This window comes from Callithrix jacchus, chromosome 18 (assembly GCF_049354715.1).
Source record: "Callithrix jacchus isolate 240 chromosome 18, calJac240_pri, whole genome shotgun sequence".
Lineage (NCBI taxonomy): Eukaryota > Metazoa > Chordata > Mammalia > Primates > Cebidae > Callithrix > Callithrix jacchus.
This window is the reverse complement of record NC_133519.1, coordinates 23,472,214-23,494,423: the sequence shown is the minus strand read 5'-3', so window position 1 is coordinate 23,494,423 and position 22,210 is coordinate 23,472,214. Positions and strand designations below refer to the sequence as shown.

At 40.3% G+C, this 22,210-nt stretch overlaps 3 protein-coding genes across 15 annotated transcripts in view; 2 read left to right on the top strand and 1 right to left on the bottom strand.

The window, feature by feature from the left end:
- The window catches only part of LOC100385418 (torsin-1A-interacting protein 2), a 45,926-nt gene extending 45,710 nt beyond the window's left edge, over positions 1-216 (bottom strand). For all 6 annotated transcript variants that reach the window (XM_035279241.3, XM_078356206.1, XM_078356203.1 and 3 more), the window contains exon 1: positions 106-216. The gene's annotated coding sequence lies outside the window, so the exon portion shown is untranslated. The remainder of the gene's footprint in view (positions 1-105) is intronic.
- Positions 217-4,283: 4,067 nt separating this feature from the next.
- LOC144580249 (uncharacterized) lies at positions 4,284-4,600 on the top strand. The gene has a single exon (XM_078356208.1). It carries the CDS (start codon positions 4,400-4,402, stop codon positions 4,598-4,600), a length of 201 nt encoding a protein of 66 aa, XP_078212334.1. The 5' UTR covers positions 4,284-4,399.
- The window catches only part of TOR1AIP1 (torsin 1A interacting protein 1), a 34,040-nt gene continuing 16,332 nt past the window's right edge, over positions 4,503-22,210 (top strand). For 2 of the 8 annotated variants that reach the window (XM_008984928.5, XM_078356198.1), the window contains exons 1-6: positions 4,503-5,185; positions 6,907-6,984; positions 12,469-12,531; positions 13,719-13,763; positions 16,470-16,511; positions 17,465-17,551. In XM_008984928.5, the coding sequence (XP_008983176.2) occupies positions 4,711-5,185; positions 6,907-6,984; positions 12,469-12,531; positions 13,719-13,763; positions 16,470-16,511; positions 17,465-17,551 (790 nt within the window). In that variant the 5' untranslated portion in view covers positions 4,503-4,710. The remainder of the gene's footprint in view (positions 5,186-6,906; positions 6,985-12,468; positions 12,532-13,718; positions 13,764-16,469; positions 16,512-17,464; positions 17,552-22,210) is intronic. The other 6 variants (XM_002760316.7, XM_078356199.1, XM_035279239.3 and 3 more) reach the window with 3 other exon arrangements.

The window sequence follows — 22,210 nt, the reverse complement described above, 5'->3', positions numbered from 1 at the left end:
GTGGGGGTGGGGAGGGACCGTTTCTGAAAGCTCTTTTGAAAAATTCAGTATATCAGTTCCAATACTAAAACATAGAAAAGTTGTACAGTCATTTTGTTTACTTACAAATTCTGGCGGGGTTTTAAATCGTAGAACTGTTAGTATCAGGGGAGCCGTTCGAGTGCTCTTTCCACTCCACACCGCCCGGCTGCACCCAGCGGCCGCCGCGGCCCGAATGTCGTCCAGCGTCCCCGCCCATATGACCGACACTTTCCGCGGGAAGGAGCCCGTGGAATTCTGGGAGTAGTAGTCTCTGTGCCCTGCCTTCTGCCGCCTTCTCCTCCATCCTTCGCCCTCTACTGCCAGGTCGTCTTACCCAGCGATAGGCACGGTAAATGTGTGCAACCAACCTTCAAAGATCCCCGAGTTCTCAAGCTATCTGACAGGATTGCAGGAAACTCTGCAAGACGTCTGACCACCCTGACCCATATGACCTAACTCAGGACCAACACAGTGAGAACCAGTACCGAATAGAGGAGAATGTCCTCAAAAAGAGTTGCCTAATCTAATCTGTTTGCTCGTGTGTCAAATGGGGACGTTGTTTACTTCATAAGATTGTTATGAGTAAATTAGATGATGTATGCAGCGTGTCTACTAAATGACAGCAGTAACAAAAAATAGCTATTGCTATGATCTATTAATTTTATAAATGTGAAAATAAAGAGATGGTGAGCAACTTACCCAAGAACATACAATTGGTTGGGAGCAAAATCGAGTAAGTCTAAAACTCCTATTCCTGACCCACGCCAATTCAAGACAACACAGAAGAAATCTACTCATGTAAAACTCCTTTCCCCTTTCCTCATTTTTTTTCTGTAACAGTCCTGACCAACACACTATTTTACTTATTTTGATTTTTGCTTGACTCCTCCCATAGAATATAATCTCTAAGAAGACAGAAAACGTTTTTTTTCTTTCAGTCTATTTTGCACACAGCTGTATCCCCAGCACAGAGAACAGGGACTGCCTACTACATAGTACCTCAAGTATTTATTGAATTAATAATTCCTCATGTAATATGACTTTTGATGCCTTCATTTTCCAATCATCCTCTTTTGGCAGAAGTGACAGGATTTGGTAACACTCTTGGATGCTGTTTAATAATTAACTGCAATTTCTAATTCAACAAAGTAGAATACTATATTCCATTCACTTCATTGTGTTTAATTTCAGTGTCACATTTCCAGGTAGATATTTTCATTTGTATTATTAAAATATTTTTTCAATCACTTGTAAGAATGAGGAATAAATGGAGCCAGCTACTATGTCTTTAATTAACTTACTATTTAATATTTTAATCATCTTTTCCTTATTAAAAATAACAATGTTGCCTACTTCATTTCTACTAAGTCACAATGGATAGATGCTTTCTCTTGCCGGTCATGGTGGCTCAAGCCTGTAATCCCAGCACTTTGGGAGGCCGAGGTGGGTGGATCACGAGGTCAAGAGATCGAGACCATCCTGGTCAACATGGTGAAACCCCATCTCCCTTCCCTTCCCTCCCTCCCTCCCTCCCCGCTTCCTCCCTTCCTTCCTTCCTTCATCCCTTCCTTCCTCCCTACCGTCCTTCTTCCCTTCCTTCCTGCCTTCCTCCCCCCCCGCAAAAAAAAAACCCCATCTCTACTAAAAATACAAAAAAAAAATTAGCTGGGCATGGTAGCACATGCCTGTAATCCCAGCTACTCAGGAGGCTGAGGCAGGAGAATTGCCTGAACCCAGGAGGTGGAGGTTGCGGCGAGTCCAGATCGCGCCATTGCACTCCCGCCTGGGTAACAAGAGCGAAACTCCATCTCAAAAAAAAAAGATGCTTTCTCTTTAACTGAATTTCTACATACCCTAAACAAAAATTTATTGTTTTAAAATGTTTCATTTAAAAGAATTGGTTTTGGCTGAGCTCAATGGCTCATGCCTGTAATCCCAGCACTTTCGGAGACCAAGGTGGGTGGATCACCCGAATCAGGAGTTCAAGACCAGCCTGGCCAACATGGCAAAACCCCACCTCTGTAAAAATATAAAAATTAGCCAGGTGTGGTGGCAGGTGCTTGTAATCCCTGCTACTTGGGAGGCTGAGACAGGAGAAGGCTGAGGCAGGAGAATCGCTTTGGGGATGGGGAGGCAGAGGCTGCAGTGAGCGGAGATCAAGCCATTGTACTCCAGCCTGGGTGAAAGAGCAAAACTTCATCTCAAAATTAACTAATTAACTAAATAAAAATAAAATAACTGATTTAGGAACCCAGTCTCAAGAGCACAGGATTTCTAGGTCTAGCCCTAATAGCTAAGTGTGTGAATTAATGCCAGTCATTTAATCTGAATTGTCATTTTTCATGTTCTGTCTTTCCCAATAAATGGCAAATTTCCTAACCGTAAAGCAGTCTTCCTCATTACTGGCACACAATAGATGTTTCATCAGTAAATGAATTATTAAGTGCATTCTTTGCTTTAATCATTTTTTTTTCATACTGGTCTTTTTTGAGTCACTGAATTCCTCCACATTTCTCAAATTTCCAAAGTAACTTTAACATCCGGAATTCAGGCCTCCTTTTGTTATTAGTGGCCCAGGAAATCCCTTATAATATTGGCTATGAGTCTACTGTCACTGTAATGTCACCTGTTTTGAGCCGCTCTTAGAGACTGGATAATAGCTACAGCAGAATATCTAGTTTGACAACAGTTTAGCTTTGCCTCGCAGTGATGAAAGTTTGGTATCTGCACAGTTTCTAGGTGAAGGAGGCAATCACAGTAGAGGTATGTTTCTATATGCTTACAACCTAGACAAAAGAGGGAAAATCCTATGCATATACACATATATATGTTAGCATTAAAGTTACCATGCCTCTAATTTTACAGTAAGTGTCTCGTTAATTTAGTTGAAAGGCCATTCCTAAGCCTTTACAAGCAGTTTTAATTACAAAATATGCATATTCTGATTATTCAGTAATATGTAGAATCTCTCAACTTCTAATTCAACTTGAATTAGTAGACTCTTGTCTCTTTTTCAATCTGTCCCTCAAACCTAGGTTTTACAAGCCTGTATCCGAGGTTTATAAGCTAGTATCCCAGTTTCTACAGTCACCTGTCTTTGTAAAATGTTTCAAGGAGGCTTTAATATTCATAACATGAACTCAATATATTACTATAAAATTTACATTTAATAAGTAAATCTATTAGGGTTTACTATCGTGTTGCTAATGAGTCATGTAATAGCCACTTTAAAGAGAAAGCGCTACTTAAAACATAAATGAAAGCCACATATTACGGTATCAATACTTTTCAGCATTTTATTGGAGAAGAGTAAATCTAGCAAATTTCCAAAATACAGCATCTAATCCAGGCTGGGTTACAATTTTTAAAATCGATTCACTCTAATCAATCATACAAAGTCCTACAAGAAGTTGTACATGTGAAAGTAATTTAATTTTTTTTTTTTTAAGACCGGGTTTCACCATGTTGGCCAGGCTGGTCTCGAACTCCTGACCTCAAGTGATCCACAAGCCTTGGCCTCCCAAAGTGCTGGGATTACAGGCATGAGCTACCGCGCTCAGCCTTTTTATTTATTTATTTATTTTATTTTTTTGAAGTAAGCTTTCTGTCAACAATTCAGACTTTACACGAACTTAATTGACCTTCCCTGAGTGTCTAAATTTGGTTAGGTATTTGAAGATTAGCCACATCTGTAAACATGGTATATGGAGGTGAAACAAATAGCTTTTATCATGCTCTTATTCCATGAAGTCCACAAAACATGCTAAATCAAATGTAGAGTATCACGTCATATCCAGAATAAAAGTAATAGATCACAACTTAAAATTACAGTGCTGCCTTTAATCAAAAAACTTGCTCGCTTCTCACTGTGTATAATGTAGCACTAACATGGTCTTCCGAACAGTGCTTCTTGGTATAAAACCAAGAAATATTAAAGAACAGGAATAAGGTTATGTTTCCTCTGGATATATTTCAGAAAAGAAAATATTTCCAACGACTATGACTGTAGATGGGATTTTGTACACTCTCAACAGGTGACAAAATTTAAAACTAGGTAACTGCCTTCATAAGGAACTTGAAACTAAAATTTTCGCCACAAAAACATGACATGTGCAAAAGTTATCTCTCTGGCCATCACTTCTGCTAGGGACACTGGCAAGGACATGGGCAACGTAACAATCGATCAAAAAGATTCCAGGGGAACTGCGCAACAGCCTGGGGCCAAGAAGCGAAACTTGGTCTTCTCCATCCTCGTCTCACTCGTTTTTCCAGAGCCTTCCTGCGTGAAGGCAACACTTGTCACGAGCGGCTGGACTTAGGACAGGCAATTTGCCCTGCCACCCTTCTGTCACCCCCACCCCTCCCTTACTTAAGGCCGATGGCAGAGACGTCCTCCTCCCCCTTCTCCTCCTCTTTGGTGCCTCCAGCCAGGAGGCGGGAGCGACCCACAGCAGCTGACCCAGCTCAGGCACTGCCTCTCCCACAGCCCTCAAGACACACCATGGGCCCAGAGGCAGGTTTGCTACACAGCAGTGACGACGCAGGTGGCGGCCCCGGCGACACTCAACTGCCTCCCTGACCACAGCGACCACCGCCTAACACCCCCGAGAAGCCATCGCCACCACCGGCAGGAGAACCTAGGGTCCATTAAAGCCATCTTCGCGATCAACTCAAGCTACGTCAACAACTATGGCGGGGGAGGGGCGGCGGCCGGAGGCGGTGCGGGAAGGATTGGGTATGTACGTCACCCCCAGGGCCCCCATCCGAGAAGGAAGGGGCCGGCTCGCCCCTCAAAATGGCGGCAGCAGCGATGCGCCTGCGTACGCAACTCCTCTGTCGCGCCAGGGCCGGCGGGAAGTGAGGTTTTCTGAGGAGCCGCCAGAAGTGTACGGCGACTTCGAGCCCCGGGTGGCCAAAGAAAGGTCCCCGGTGGGAAAACGAATCCGGCTAGTAGAGTTCCGGCCCGATTCGGCGAAAGAGGAAGTGAGAGAAAGCGCGTACTATCTTCGGTCTAGGCAGCGGAGGCAGCCGCTACCCCAGGAAGCTGAAGAGATGAAGACGCGAAGGGCTACCCGCCTTCGGCAGCAGCACTCAGAGCAGTCTCCGCTACAGCCGTCTCCCGCTACGGCTAGGAGAGGGCTGCGGGACTCTCATTCCTCTGAAGGTGAGGACCGCGGAGGTAACAGTCCCAACCGCGAGCTAGGGAACGCGCGAGGGCGGGCGCGCGCCTCGGTGGATCTCACCCCGGCCTGGGTACTAAGTACTGGGATTGGGTAGTGGGTATTGGGTACTCCTCAGCCCCCTCCGGACGTGTGCCCCCGTGCAGCGTCCATCCTGACCCGCTAGCGGGAAGGAAGCGCCGAGCCAAGGAGTGGAAAGATGGTCGTACGGAGCGACCGAAGCAGGGCTGGGGCGCTCTGCCCAACATCGGGCATCAATTTAGGGGAGTCAGGGCTGCCTGTTTCTGCAGGCCTTCACGAGGGGACAGCGAATTATTCCAGGTTTGGTTTCATTTCGGTTTTCTCTACCCTGCGGATGTTTCTACCGAAACCACTTCCATTTCCTTCTTTAAAGCTCACAGGCCAGAGTCCCCAGCTGAGGATCTAACCTTCCAGTCTTTTTCCCTCCCCACCCAGATGGGGAGAGAAGGAGAGATTTTGTGAGTGGGCATTTCGAGGGGTTGCCGAGTTCAGTGAATTGATTTGAGACCTCACCCAGTGCTTACACCGAAATGGGGTAACTCATTTATCCTGCACTGATGTTCCCCAGTGTCTGATACACTTGAGCTGATTGCTCTTTCTCCAGTATGGTGGTCCCTGCTAAAAATGTGCCACTTTGGTGAGCGTCACTGTAACCTAAAGTAGTGTGGTAAATCAGGCTGACAAAGCAACGTGAAAAACAAGACTATTCATTAGCATTTTCATCCAAATGGACAAAAGGGATGCTGACAAAGTGAAGGTACAGTGTTAGGTAAGTGGTAGGTCAATCAGTTTCCTTAACCTATTCCTCCCACCCCGCCCTCCACTCCCCATTCTGGAACCTAACACTGAGTCACAGATGAAGTTTCATGTTAGTCCCACGGTAAGGTACCTGCGAGGTAAAAATCAGCGGATCTGAGTCACCATGGGATGACACAGTTTGTGGTAGACTATTGATTTGAGGAAGAGTGGGTTTGCACTTTAGAGCACGGTGATAGACTGCAGGTTTTCCTGCTGACTCGTGAAGGTACTGACAGATTTGAAGACTTGATTTTGGAAACTTTATGTTAAAGTTACGTCAGTTACTTTTGGATGTAGCAGCTCAAGACAGTGTGGCCCATATATGTGTTAGTTTTATCTCTTTTAAGATTAAAAGTTTTTGCAGACAAGGAGCCTATTATATATAGTTGATAGTAATTTAAGTACTTGGTTTAATCCAGTATCTTTCAATACTTGGAAGAATGCTTTGCACATGGTAGGCAATAAATATGTTGCATTGTATTGAGTCCCACAGAGCCCAGTGCAGTTATATCGGCTAACTTTTTTTAGAAGTAAAGAATGTACCCCTATTCTATTAAATCTTTAAGGATCTAAACATTTTTCACTCTTCTGCTTTCTTCCACACCATTTGTGACTCTCTACTCCATCTTTTTACTTTTCTGAAGTAATATATTTTTATAAAACAACAATGCAAATATTTTTATGTTCTGATGAATTAGTTATATTCTATCTCAAGAGGAATTCTGACTAGTTTAATTCCTAAGTTTGGTAAACCTAACTACCTGTTTCTAAAGAAGTGAATTCCTTGCATTTTTGCTTTTGTTATTGTTATAAAAATCCGTAATCTGTGCCATGATCTCCCAGGTCATGTTCTGAATTTTAACTCTTGTTACATCTGTTTTTTTAGAGGATGAATTATCTTCCCAAAGTGATTTAAGCCAAACAATCTCAAAGAAAACTGTCAGGACCACACAGGAGGCTCCAGGTAAGAATAGTTAACCTTTTGTTTTTCTCCTTACCTGCCAGCTTTTTAAATGTTCATTGAATTAAGCAATGTAAGTATGTGTAAAGAAAAGACAAGGGCAGACATGTGAGTACTCAGAGGAGCAGCCACCCATATAACCTTGAAAGATAAATATTATACCAACTTCATAGAAGAGAAAACTGAAGCTCAGAGAAACTAAGACAGTTCTCTAAGATCACATTATGTGACTGAACCCAATATTCAAACCCAGGTTTGTCTTCTCCAGAGTCCTTTCATTCTCCCCCAAGTGGCTCAGTGTCATTCTCTCATGTCCTAACTAGCTACTTAGTGAAGTTTGTTAGGTATCAAATGAACGAATGTGTCATACTGCCCTCTTGTTTAAAATGGATTAAGTTTTCTTCTTGGTAAAATCTTGACACAATGTATTCAGTCTTTTCAGTTTAATACTGTGATTTGTCAAATCTAAGATGCCATCAACTGTAAGAAACATCATCATTGTTAGGCCGGGCATGGTGGCTCACACCTGTAATCCCAGCACTTTGGGAGGCCGAGGTCAAGAGATCGAGACCATCCCGGTCAACATGGTGAAACCCCATCTCTACTAAAAAAATACAAAAAATTAGCTGGGCATGGTGGCGCATGCCTGTAATCCCAGCTACTCGGGAGGCTGAGGCAGGAAAATTGCCTGAACCCAGGAGGTGGAGGTTGCAGTGAGCCGAGATCGTGCCATTGCACTCCAGCCTGGGTAACAAGAGCGAAACTCCATCTCAAAAAAAAAAAAAAAGAAGAAAGAAACATCATCATTGTTTTATGTACCACCTAGCAGGGGAAAATGCTGCCAATTTTTTGGTAATTTATGGTAATATGCCATAATTATATGATGCATCCCAATTTCAGAGTTGTTGGGATGTTAAAGGGTGTAAAAAACTTGTCTTAGAATCAATGTAACATGGAAGTAGGCTATATTTAACAGTTTACTTAAGTTTTAAAAGCTGTTTAAAATATTTTAAAAAGCTGGAGAAAGGGTTAAGTTCAGTTAAGTTAATGCTTTGGGTTTTAGTTCCATTTAATTTTCAATTTGCTTTTTTTGATATTAGGAAAGTCTCACAATAATAAATGACCATAGCTGTTAAAACTGATCATCCCTGGTTTTTAGTACCCACATCCTGACTTCTTAACCGTGGTTTCTGATAATATTATGCCTTATAAAGTGAACCATTCTATTCTGAATTTAGAGTAAATATATCTGATTCGAGTTCAGTTTCAAATAAACATACCTTTATGCTAATTTTTTTCTTTTTTTTTTTTTTTTTGAGACAAAGTCTCGCTCTGTTGCCCAGACTGTAGTGTAGTGGCACCATCTCCACTCACTGCAACTTCCACCTCCTGGGTTCAAATGATTCTCCTGCTTCAGCCTCCCAAGTAGCTGGGATTACAGGCGCCTGCCACCACATCTGGCTTATTTTTGTATTTTTAATAGAGATGGGGTTTCACCATGTTGGCCAGGCTGGTCTTGAGCTCCTGACCTCAGATGATCCACCCACCTTGACCTCCCAAAGTGCTGAGATTATAGGTGTCAGCTACTGCACCCGGCCTATCCTATATTCCTTGAATAGTCTATGTTACTGTGTGAAGATTATAAACTATCTTAGAAAAATGCTTTGAACAATGATGCTGTAATCATTGGGCCATTTTGGAAACCATAATCTTAAATTTATTTACAGTAGATTTTATTGTATACCTGGGAAAGCAAAAATATTTCAAATTTTAAATCTAGAGTAATTTATACAATTTATGAAGTTAAGTAAATTGGTGTAATGAAGACTACTGAGTGCCAGCCTCCAGACCATTATAAAACTATTATGTAATAGAATGTCTGGAATAGTCCTTTTGGAATTTATATTAGGCTCATATTTAAGGACTGTTAACAAAGGACATCATGTCTGCATGAGGTTGTGGGAAAAGCACTGGACCTCGGTGAAGTTATTCACCCACCTTGAGCCTTAGGCCTTTATCTGTGTTATTTGCCCTGCATAAGTCATGGAGAAATGAGATAGTACATTTGAAATCACTTTGTACCCAGTATAATATACAAGTGAGGGTTTTCTTTTCTCATAGCACTTTACAAGAAATATGAAGTTCATACAATTTTGCTTAAATGTGTCCTTTTTCTAAGGAAGCTTATGCTATAAATGGAAATTTAAAATGTTTACGGCCGTTGTGGTGGTTCATACCTGTAATCCCAGCACTTTGGGAGGCCAGGGTGGGCGGATTATGAGGTCAGGAGATGGAGACCATCCCGGCTAACATGGTGAAACCCCATCTCTACTAAAAAATACAAAAAAATTTAGCTGGGCATGGTGGCATGCGCCTGTAGTCCCAGCTGCTCAGGAGGCTGAAGCAGGAGAATCACTTGAACTTGGGAGGCGGAGATTGCGGTGAGCAGAGATCGTGCCACTGCACTCCAGCCTGAACAACAGAGCGAGACTCCGTCTCAAAAAAAAAAAAGTTTTCCAATATAAATGACAGTTTAAATGGAATCTGTACACAGATTTCGGGATCGTATCAATAGCACACTGCGCATTCAGTATCACTAGATAAAGAGTATGTCTGTCTTTGAGAGGTTTGAGATACTCAGGGTTTTCTTCCTCTAAAAGGTGCTTTTGTACTACATCTAATACTTGGCATATTCCCATCCTATGCCTCTTAATGAAAGGAGAGTTTAGGGAATTATTAAACGCTTATAAAGTCTAAGAGAAATTATTTAAATGGAGTCACTCTTTGATGGAGGACTGCTTTAAGTACAAGTTTAAGGTAAGGATGAGCCCTTCTTCCTCATAGAATGATAGATGTGCAGTTTAACTTTGGTATTCAAAATATTGCTGTAATTGCATTTAAGGCTGCCAGTATGGTCTGAGAGAAAATTATGCAAAGATACCCTTACGAATAAAGACCTAAGCCAGGCACGGTGGCTCACGCCTGTAATCCTAGCACTTTGGGGCCAAAGTGGGCAGATCATGAGGTCAGGAGTTCGAGAGCAGCCTGGTCCATATGGTGAAACCCTGCCTCTACCAAAAATACAACAGGCAACTGTAATTCCGGCTACTCCGGAGGCTGAGGCGAAGAATCACTTCAACCTGGGAGGCAGAGGTTCCAGTGAGCTGAGATTACGCCACTGCACTCCAGCTTGGGTGATGGAGCAAGACTCCATGTAAAAATAAAATAAGAAATATGGACTAAACCAAAGAACCACCTTATAAAACAACATACTAAAAATATCTACATAATTTGTTCATCATGTTATTGGAAAACTTAAAAAATGTTGATTAGTTCAGAACAGGAATATAGTTTGAAATTTTCTTGTTTGACATTTCATAGTTGAGTTGTTTTCACAGTAAAACAGCCATTAGGTTGTTTAATTAATTCAGGTCATCTATACCTATATAACAGTTATTCCTCTATGGCCAGATTTATTCCTTTCTGGAAATTATGAAACTAATTTTATAATCTAAAAATATATTAGGACAAATTGTATTTACTTTTCCTTTAGTTAAATAGGTATTTTTGTTCTACCAGTGTGGTTTCTAGCTAAATAAGCATAGATAATTGTTTTTAAATGCTTACTGTTTTATTGTGACCATTTGCTTCTCTAGCTGCTGTAGGTAGAGCATTTGTTCGTTCTCCAGGTATTTATTGAGCACCTACTTTGTGCCAGTCTCTATGCTTTGATGTTGAGGGTGCAGTGGTGAACAAAAGCAGACAAGTGAGGGAGCCTCCTACCAAAGAAGGGTCCTTTATATTTTATTCTCTTATACCTCTCTCTGGTACCCTGTGTCTTTCAAGTACTTTACATAGGGCTATGTATATAGTAGCACATACAGGAAATGCTTCTTAAATGAAAAGATGAGATCTGAAGTAGTAATTAATGTCTATAGAGTAAGTTTGATTAAACATAGCTTAGTAAAAGCAAACAAGCCAAAAATAGATTTTGAGTTTTAGGTTTTAATTAAACCTGAAAAGGCTAGAATACAGAGAAGAAAAAGAGGAAGGTAGTTGTCATATGTGGAGTAACAGGAACTAAAATTTGCCTTTATTATCACATGTGCAAGGTTTTTGTTTTCAAGAGACAGGGTCTGTCACCCGGGCTGGAGTGCAATGCAGTTATACTGCAGCCACAAACTCCTGTCTCAAGCTATCCTCCTGCCTTCACATCCCAAGTAGCTGGGACTACAGGCACACACCACTATGCCTGGTTAATTTTTTATTTTATGTGAAGACAGGGTCTCCCTATGTCGCCCAGGCTGGCAAGATTTATTTTTAAAGTTGTTGATACAAGTTCTAAATACTTGATATGTGAAATACTAACTGAGATAAATATTTCATAGAATCTTAGAGCTGAAATATTTAAGGGGATCATCAGAGTTCCAGAATGTAGTTTTTGTAACTCAGAGCTAAGACATAATACTTTTTTATGTGGATACATGAAACAAAACATAATATAATCCAAATTTTGATATATATTTGGTTTTAAAATATGTTGTCTGAAGTACTTGGAGAAAACATATCTTTATAGGTGGTTTTCTAGACTAAAATTAACATTTTAGTAGAATCAGCTTCTCCACACCCATATGCTATTGAACTGTAGACAGTCTGCATTGAACCCTGGCCTACATTAATGTCTTTATTTAAAATTAATTTGCATTTCCTCAACACAAGGTTAAAGAGTTAGAATGAGTGTATTAAGTTTCAGGATATTAACCCTAAAATTAAAATACTCCACAGGTAATCCACAATGAGGATCAGTCACAAATGGAATAGATAATTGAACTGGTGCTATACTACAGATTTTGGTTCTTAATTGAGCCATTTAGAATAATTTCATTTAATATTTCTTTCCTTTCCTACAGATACTGTTTAATGACAAAAATTGCAAATTTCTCCATCCAGGCTATAAATTTTATATGGCAGGAAACTTGTCTCTAGTTCACTATTGTCACTAGTTCACAGAAGTTTTCACTTAGAAAACTTGTCTTTTGGCCAGGCACGGTGGCTCATGCCTGCAATCCCAGCACTTTGGGAGGCCAAGGCGGGTGGATCATGAGGTCAAGAGTTCAAGACCAACCTGGCCAACATGGTAAAACCCTGTCTCTACTAAAAATACAAAAATTAGCTGGGTGTGGTGGCAGGCACCTATAATCCCAGCTACTCGGGAGGCTGAGGCAGGAGAATCACTTGAAAACCACAAGGTGGAGGTTGTGGTGAGCCAAGATGGTGCCACCTTGGCCACTGCAGTCTAGCCTGGGCAACAGGCTTTTTTTTTTCTTCATCCACAAAAGAAAAGAAAGAAAGAAAACTTGTCTCTAATTGTCTAGCATGAATAAAAGCTCTGTAAACCTTTGTTGAGTAAATAAGGCATGATCGTATAATAAAGCTAATATGTTTCACATTTTATATATTTTTAAATGTTTTCTTTTCTAATATTAGTGCTGAGTGAAGAAGATCTTGTAATCAGCTTATGTCGACCCCCTCTAAGAAACCCAAGATCTGGTAAGAGATTGTTTTGTCTGTTGGCTTACCTTTTTTATAAATACAATTTTATTATTAAATATGGTTGTACATGTATTCATATGGTTCAGAACTCAGAAGTTACTATAAATATACATTAAAAACTCTCCCTGTCCTCTCTGTCCTTCAGCCAGCCAGTCTCTCTTTGTCAAAAGCAACCCATGTTGTCAGTTTCCATTTTTTGGAGATTTACAGAAATTCATGGATAAAATTATCTTGCCTTTTTTGTAACACAAATTTTGGCTTACTAAACACTCATTTCTGTCTTTTTTTTTTCCCCCCCCAATTTGAGACGAGGTCTCACTGTGTCATCCAGGCTGGAGTGCAGTGGTGTAACCAGGGCTGACACCAGCCTCAACCTTTCCAGCTCAAGCAGTCCTCCTGTCGCAGCTCGCCAAGTAGCTGGGGCTTTGCATGCACCACCACACCTGGCTACTTTTTGTATTTTTTGTAGAGATGGGTTTTTGCCACGTTACCTGGGCTGATCTCAACACCTGGGTAAGCGATCCACCCACCTCAGCCTCCCAAAGTGCTGGGATTGCAGGTGTGAGCCACGGCACCTGGCTGACTTTTCTGCACTTTCTTGTTTGTTTTTATGTTTATTTAACATACATAGAGATTATTTCTATATTCATATATAAAGGGCTTCTATATTTTTTTAAGAGATTGTTTCTTATATGTTGCTGTGATTCTTTCTGTTAGCTATGACGATTTTAAACTATGGTCAGGGACTTTATTCTTCCAGTATACTGCTAACAAAAAATTCAAGATGGAGCTCTGCGGCACAGGACTACAAAGCGTCCCTCTCGGTTACCTTTTTTTTTTTCTAAAACTTTAAAAAGTATTGCCTGAAATTGATTTCATGACTATGAAGAAAACTAGTGAGATCACTCCAAGTGGTCTACTTCTACTTCATTTTAATTGTTTTTTGGCTCTTAAAGATGCTTTATGATGGGAACTAAAAAGGAAATGTATTTATCGTTACATTAGGTTTCTATTGCTTCGCATTCTAAGAATTATGTTGATTTATTTCAATAGATAGTTGACTATCCTTTTAAGTATTTCAGTGGTAAAGATCTACTAAGGCTTCGTTGATGAACCTGTGATAAGGAACCATATGATGCATTTCCTTCTCAGCCCTAATCATTCTCTTGCTATCTCTCTTGCAGATTCGACATACAAAACAAATGGAAATACTAAAATGAGTGAATTAGGTTTGTTTATCTCTATTTTTTTTTTTTTAAGGCAGGGTCTCACTCTCACCCAGGCTGGAGCGCAGTGGTGTGACCTTGGCTCTCCTCCTCCCATTGTAGTCTCAGCTTCTCCAGAGGCTCAACTGAGCCTCCCACCTCAGCCTCCAGAGTAGCTAGGACTACAGTCATGTGCTACCATGCCTGGCTAATTCCTGTATTTAAAAAAATTTTTTGGCCAGTTATACAGCTCATGTCTGTAATCCCAGCACTTTAGGAGACCAAAGTGCTGGGATTACAGGCTAGGAGATGGGAGGATTGCTTGAGGCCAGGAGTTTGAGACCAGCCTGGTCATAATGTGAGACCCCATCTCTTGTTTTAAGTTAAAATCTTAAAACAAAAATATTTTTAAAGGAACACTACCACATAAGTTTGACTTTTCCTTTTTCTCCCTCAAAAAAGAGAAAAAGAAAGGACAGTGTTCCTAAGAAACCTAGAGCAAAATAATACTGAATACACCAGAGTCTAGCTCTTTTTTTTTTTTTTTAGATGAAATCTCACTTTGTTACCAGGCTGGAGTGCAGTGGTGCAATTTCTGTTTACTGCAACCTCCGCCTCCTGGGTTCAAGCGATTCTCCTGCCTCAGCCTTTTGAGTAGCTGGGACTATAGGTGTGTGCTGCCATGCCTGACTAATTTTTGTATTTTTAGTAGAGACACGATTTTACTATGTTGGCCAAGATGGTCTCAATCTTTTGACCTTGTGATCCGCCCGCCTCAGCCTCCCAAAGTGTTGGGATTACAGGCGTGAGCTACCGCACCAGGACCAGAGTCTAGCTCTTTAAGAGTCACATAGTGTCATGAACAGTTTTCTCTGTGTTAGTTTTTGTTTTGTTTTTTTAATAAAAAAATGTTGGTGGCCAGTCTAGTGGTTCACGCCTGTAATCCCAGAACTTTGGGAGGCCAAGGCAGGGCGAATCATAAGGTCAGGAGATCAAGACTATCCTGGCCAATATGGTGAAACCCTGACTCCACTAAAATACAAAAAATTAGCTGGGCATGGTGGTGAGTGCCTGTAGTCTCAGCTACTCAGAAGGCTGAGGCAGAGGAATCATTTGAACCCTGGAGGCAGAGATTGCAGTGAGTCAAGATCGCTCCACTCCAGCCTGTCGACAGAACGAGACTCCATCTCAAAAAAAAAAGTTAGCATATATATTTCAGATACTGAGTTACACTTGCCACTATCAAGAGGGAGTATTTTCAGTGGATCTCAAATGTTGACGAGTATTCTACTAATCTTATTAAATGGATTTGAAAGAAATATTTTCAAATTCACCATATAATGTGTTTCTGTAATATTGTCCTTTTTAGTACACAAATTGAGGTTAAGATCAGTAAAGATGAAAGCTGAAAAGAAACAAATTTTTTCAGCTTTGTTGAAGAATTCTAAATCATGTTACTTCTCCATGTATGATCCTTCAGTAATATTTTAACCCAAGTATGCAATACCTGCATTTGGGTACATCTTGCTTTTTTTTTTTTTTTTTTAATGTTTCGGAATAGCCCATGTAAAAATACTGTGTTTATTTGATATGTTTTGCTTGTTTATTTTTTTTCAAGTTCTGTTGCTCTGGAAAACAGTGATGAACATGGACCCGCCAGAACTAGAAGTTTCTTTACCTTTCTTCCTCATTGGGTACACCACTGCCCTAAAGAACTGGTTCATCAGTCCAGTTAGTGAAGTCAGTTATTTTTATTTTTTATTTTTATTTTTTTTTTGAGACAGAGTCTCGCTTTGTCACCCAGGCTGGAGTGCAGTGGCACAATCTCAGCTCACTGCAACCTCCACCTCCCTGGTTCAAGCAATTCTCTGCCTCAACTGAGGAGCTGGTGCCTGCCACCACACCCGGCTAATTTTTTTGTATTTTTAGTAGAGACAGGATTTCACCATCTTGGCCAGGCTGGCTGGTCTTGACCTCTTGACCTTGTGATCCACCTGTCCCGGCCTCCCAAAGTGCTGGGATTACAGGCGTGAGTCATGGCGCCCGGCCTGTAGTCTGTTTTTGAAGAGAGTATAGGGGATTTGGCAAGTCAGAGAATGAGAACATAGTAAACTTATACACACTAGAATATTTGTCAATGTAGAATTTAATGTTTTCTTCATATGTAAAGGTTACATTTTAGAGTAAAAATATACCTGTGAGTGAAGGAAAATTAAACACTTCATGTCTTTTTTGTTGTTGAGATGGAGTCTTGCTCTTTTGCACAGGCTGGAGTGCAGTGGTGCGATCTCAACTGCAACCTCTGCTTCCCAAGTTCAAACCATTCTCCTGCCTCAGCCTCCCGAGTAGCTGGGATTATAGGCATGCGCCACCACACCTGGCTGATTTTTGTATTTTTAGTAGAGACAGGGTTTCACCATGTTGGCCAGGCTGGTCTCGAACTCCTGACCTCAAGTGATCCACCTGCCTCAAGCCTCCCAAAGTGCTGGGATTATAGGCATGAGCCACCATGCCTGGCCAAACACTTCATTTCTTATTCTAGTGTATATCAGACTTATTTCTAAAGCAGCCTAGAAGAAAATGATAGATTCTTAGTGATTTAACAGAAAAAGAATTTTTTTAATGTGTCATTATGTCCATTTTCCTAAACTAGATGCTCTTATGTTTATTCCTGAGCTTTAGCTTTTGATGTTATATATTTAATATTTGATGTATGCTTTTTTCTTCTAGAAGCCACCAGTGTCCAACAGAAGGTCATTTTCTCCGAAGAAGGTATTTTATTTGTAAATGTCATACAATATATATTTGAAGTCTTTTTTTTATATTAGAAGCCATCTTGACAGATACTGAAGAAGTGAGAGCAATGCTGGGCTCTGTGGCACGTGCCTGTAGTCCCAGCTACTAAGGAGGCTGAAGCAGGAGGATCACTTGAGTCCAGGAGTAGTTCTGGGCTATAGAGTGCTATGCTGATCAGGTGTCTGCACTAAGTTTGGCATCAGTATGGTGACTTCCAGGGAGCGGAGGACCACAATGTTGGCTAAGGAGGGATGAATCCGCTCAGGTCAGAAATGGAGCAGGTCAAAACTCCCGTGATAATCATTAGTAAGATTGCACCTGTGCGTAGCCACTGCACTCCAGCCTGGGCAACATAGTGAGATGCCATCTCTTAAAAAAAAAAGTGATAACAGAAAATAATATATTTTTCTTCATGAAAAAAAATTATTGCTTATCTGAACTGTTAACAGGGCAGATAAAATAGGACAGATAGAATGAGTGATAACAGCCTTACATTTTAAGCATCTTTTGTCTATTTGGGTTCATTTTAAATACCCCTCTACCACAAACACACGCACAAACACATCTGAATTTAACTACACACTAATTATGTGTAGTTTTTCTCCCCATAAATTAAAATTTTTCTACTGTTTAATGCTCATCTGTTCATTTTTGACTCTACATTAAAACCTTAGAATATAGTGTTTTAGATATTACTCTGAATATTTATTTAGGAAAGTGTTATGTGCCCCAGAGAACACTAAATGAGCTAAATTTTAGTTCATTTGGAACTTTGGGATTCAAAATAATAAGCATAAAAAACAGCAGTTCTGTATCCGATAACCTAAAAGCCTTCTTTTAATGTTAAATTGTTTGTTTGGTTTTTTTGAATTCAGATATTTTGAGCATTAAAATAAGACTTTATTAGTATATTGTTTACTTCTCTTTAGGAGAAACTGAAGAAGATGATCAAGACAGCTCTCATAGCAGTGTCACTGTTGTTAAGACCAGATCCAGGGATTCTGATAAATCTGGAGGTAACATTGCTTTATACATATATGACTTTTCTTGTAGAAGCTATCTTTGGCATTCCATGAATTTGCTTTTTAAAAAAACTTTCTAATTTTTATTAATACTTTATAAAAAGTCATGAACTTTTAATATTTCTTAAAACTACTGATTTCATGTATACATCTGATTAATAATGTCATGCTTTCTAAACAGATCACTTTTGGCTTTTTTGATATTTGTGGAAAATAAGATATTTTTTGTGCTCACAAGAAGAGTGATTTGTTGTTTTTGAATTTTATAGAGAAACTAATCACATTGCCATTGGGACTGACAACACTGTCTGGAATGTGACTTTGGGAAGTTTTTATTTAATTAAATAACTGTTTTTATCTCTGGATTTTTCAAATTCAAACTAAGTTAGTAATTAACAGGTTCTGATTATTCATGTTAATTTAAGTTTATTCAATTAAAGAGTTGACTAAAGACTAGAGAGAGAAAAATATCAGTTTGAGGCTTAAGGTAATGCTGAACAAGACCCCTTCTCCCCAAAAAAGATAATGCTAAACAAGTTTGTAAACTCTGCAAATAATGAGTAATTTTATACTTTAGTCCTGCAGACAAGTGTTCTCTACTTTCCCCTCACCATCTCCTTAAAATTTCTGTAATTCCTATTCTTTTTTTTGAGACAGAATCACCCAGAGTACCGTGGGTAGAGTGCAGTGGCGCGATCTCAGCTCACTGCAACCTCTGCCTCCCAGGTTCAAGTGATTCTCCTGCCTCAGTCCCCCAAGTGGCTGGGACTGTAGGCGCATACCACCACGCCCAGTTAATTTTTGAATTGTTAATGCAGACAGGGTTTCATCACATTGGCCAGGCTGGTCTTGAACTCCTGACCTCAGGTGATTACCTGCCTCAGCCTCCCAAAGTGCAGGGATTACAGATGTGAGCCACCATGTCTGGCCTGTAATTCCTATTCTTTACTTCATCATTTCACTTTAAAAATAAGTACATAAGCTTGTTTGGTTTTTGTTTTTTATTTTTTTGAGACAGGATCTCACTCTGTCACCCAGGTTTTAGTGCAGTGATATGATCATGGGTCACTATAGCCTCAAACTCCCAAGGCTTAAGCCGTTCTCCTGCTTCAGCCTCCCAAATTGCTGAGATTATAGGTGTGAGCCACCATGCTTGGCATTATAAGCTGGTTGAAGGGCATTTGGTATTCTGTGTATTTCCCACCCTTCTTCATTTTTTCCATTTATTCTTGTTGCAGAAATGGAAATTTGTAACATGTTAGCAGTGTCTAGCCAGAATTCTTGGGTTCCAGTCCTTCGCTTTTTAGCTGTATGCCCTTAGACAGTTACTTAACTTCTATGTCCCTCAGGCTCATCATCTGGATTATTGCAAAGATTAAATTAATTCATATATGCAAAGCACTTACCTGGCACATAATGAACACTCAGATTGTGCTGTTATTAGTGTTCATACATGTTACATGCAGCTCTAAAAATTAGAGATCAGTTAAGCCATTTATATAGCTGAGAGTTTGCTGCCATTGCTACCAGCATAACTATTTGGAAGTACGTAAACCCCAGGTCCTGTGATCCCTTTAGAATATTAATAAGTTCTTGTTGCCTTACTGAATCATACATACCTACATGCAGAAGAAAACTCTAGCTAAAGAACAAAATTTAGAGGCATATTAAGGATAATACTGGCTAGCTGAGTGTAGTAGCACATGCCTGTAATCCCAGTACTTTAGGAGGCTGAGGTGGGGGATCATTTGAACCTGGGAGTTTGAGACCAGCTTGGGCAACAAGGCAAGACCCTATCTCTTAAAAAAAAAAAAAGGGAACAAAAGAAGGCTGGATGCGGTGGCTCATGCCTTAATCCCAGCACTTTGGGAAGCCAGTGCGGGTAGATAACCCAAGGTCAGGAGTTAGAGACCAACCTGACCAACATGGAGAAACCCCCAACTCTACTAAAAATACAAAAGTAGCTGGGCATGGTGGTACATGTCTGTAATCCCAGCTACTCGGGAGAGACTTCTTGAGGCAGGAGAATCACTTGAACCCAGGAGGCAGAGGTTGCAGTGGGCCAAGATTGTGCCATTGCACTCTTGCTCAAGTAGACCTCCTACTTCAGCCTCCTGAGTAGCTGGGACCACAGACACACCATCACACCTGGCTAATTTTTGTATTTTTTGTAGAGACAGGGTTTTGCCAGGTTTCCCAGGCTGGTCTTGAATTCCTGAGCTCAAGTGATCCAGCCTCCTTGGCCTCCCAAAGTGCTAGGACTACCGGCCCGTATCACCAGGCCCAGCCAGTTATTTTTTGTATTTTTTGTAGAGACAGTTTTGTCATGTTGCCCAGAACTCCTAAGCTCAAGCAGTCCTCCTGCCCAGCCTCCCAAAGGGTTGTGATTGCAGGTGTGAGCTGCTACACCTGGCCTAAAGTTCATTTTTATTTGCTTTATAATATACACAACACATTAGTTAATGTATTATTTCAGTAGTGCATATGTATATATATATATATATATATATATATATATATAGTATTAGGAAGACAAATGTCTCAAAATTGTTTTTTAGTGATAGGAGTATACTTTCAAAAATGTTTAGGCCAGGCACAGTGGCTCATGCCTGTAATCCCAGCACTTTGGGAGGCCGACGCAGGGGCACCTGAGGTCAGGAGTTCGAGAACAGCCTGGCCAGCATGATGAAACCCCATCTCTACTAAAAATACCATGACGTGTGCCTATAATCCCAGCTACTCGGGAGGCTGAGGCAGGAGAATCTCTTGAGCTCTGGAGGTGGAGGTTGCAGTGAGCTCAGATTGCACCGTCACACTACAGCCTGGGCGACAGAGTGAGACTCCATCTCAAAAAAAAAAAAAAAAAACTGGCCACTTCACCTTTTTGTGTCAATGTGTCTGTTTCCAAAACAGCAACCCGATCACTTTTAAACTAATTTAGTTATAAATTCTACTTTTATATGGAAAAAAATCGTTTTAAGAAGAGTAGACTGAAAGTCAGGCTTGGTGATAGGTATCTATAGTCCCAGATAGTGAGGAGGCTAAGGCAGGAGGATCCCTGTAGTTCAAGACCAGCCTGGGCAATATGTGAGACTCTGTCTCTTAAAAAAAAATACTAAAGAGAAAGAAAAACAATATACAAAAATATTACCCACTTGCAATAAAAATTTAAAGCAAAATGGATATTAATGATTTCAAGATGATCCATTGTTATAAACTTTCAAAATTTTCCTCAACTCAAAGCTTTTATTATCTCCTTACCTTGTTGGCATGTTCATAAGTGGTTATGGAAAAGATATAATTAATTAGCTAATTTTTTTGATATCACATGGCTCTTTAGAAACTTTTTTACCTTTTTTTTTTTTTTTTTTTTTTGAGACAGACTCTCACTCTGTCACCCAGACTGGAGTGCAGTGATGTGATCTCTGCTCACTGCAACTTCCGCCTCCTGGGTTCAAGCGATTCTCCTGCCTCAGCCCTCAGCCTCCTGAGTAGCTGGGATAACAGGTATGCACCACCACGCCTGGCTGATTTGTGTATTTTTAGTGGAGACAGGGTTTCACCATGTTGGCCAGGCTGGTCTCAAGCTCCTGACCTCAGGTGATCTGCTTTCCTCTACCTCCCAAAGTGCTGGGGAGGTGTGAGCCACCGTGACCTAGAAATGTTTTTATTTTTTTGACAGTAAAGGAAGAAATAAATCTCCCTTTATTTTCAGATAACACGGTGTTAAATTAAATACATTAAATACAAAATCAATATACAAAAAATGGTTTTTCTGTATGCCAGCAATAAAAAACATTTAAATATGTTTATACCATTTCCTGAAATATGAAACACATAGGTATAAATCTAACAGAATATATGCAAGACCTGTAGGCTGAAAACTATGAAACACTCACAAAAGAAAACATTATTTTCTTTTCTAAATAAATGGAGTGACAAATGTGCATCCAGGGTTTGGAAATTCAGTATTGTTCTCAATTCTCCCTAAAATGGTCTACAAATTCAATGCAATCCCAATCAAATCTTAGCAGGAATTTTTTTTTTTTTTTAAGATGGAGTTTAGCTGTTGTTACCCAGACTGAGTGCAATGGCACGATCTCGGCTCACTGCAACCTCCACCTTCTGGGTTCAGGCAATTCTCCTGCCTCAGCCTCCTGAGTAGCTGGGACTACAGCCACGTGCCACTATGCCCAGCTAATTTTTTCTATTTTTAGTAGAGATGGGGTTTCACCTTGTTGACCAGGATGGTCTCGATCTCTTGACCTCGTGATCCACCCACCTTGGCCTCCCAAAGTGCTGGGATTATAGGCATGAGCCACCGCGCCCGGCCTCTTAGCAGGAATTTTTGCAGATATTGACAGGGTATGTCTAAAATTTATTGGGAAAGGCAAAAGAAATAGAATAACCAAAAAATTTTTGAAAAATAAAGTTGGAGGGAGTGATCACTACCTGATTTTAATGCTGATTATAAAGCTACAGTAACCAAGAGAGTGTGCTATTCATGGCAAGATAGACATGTAGATCTATAGAAAATAAAGAGACTCCAGGAATAGATACAGACAAAGATAGTCAATTGATTTTCGACAAAAGTGCAAAGGCAGTTCAACTAAGAAAAATATAATGTTTTCAATAAATGGCGATTAAACCCTT

What these genes read in the sequence shown, in the direction of transcription:
- LOC144580249 (XM_078356208.1), top strand. Translation starts at nt 4,400, where the DNA reads ATGGCAGAGACGTCCTCCTCCCCCTTCTCCTCCTCTTTGGTGCCTCCA.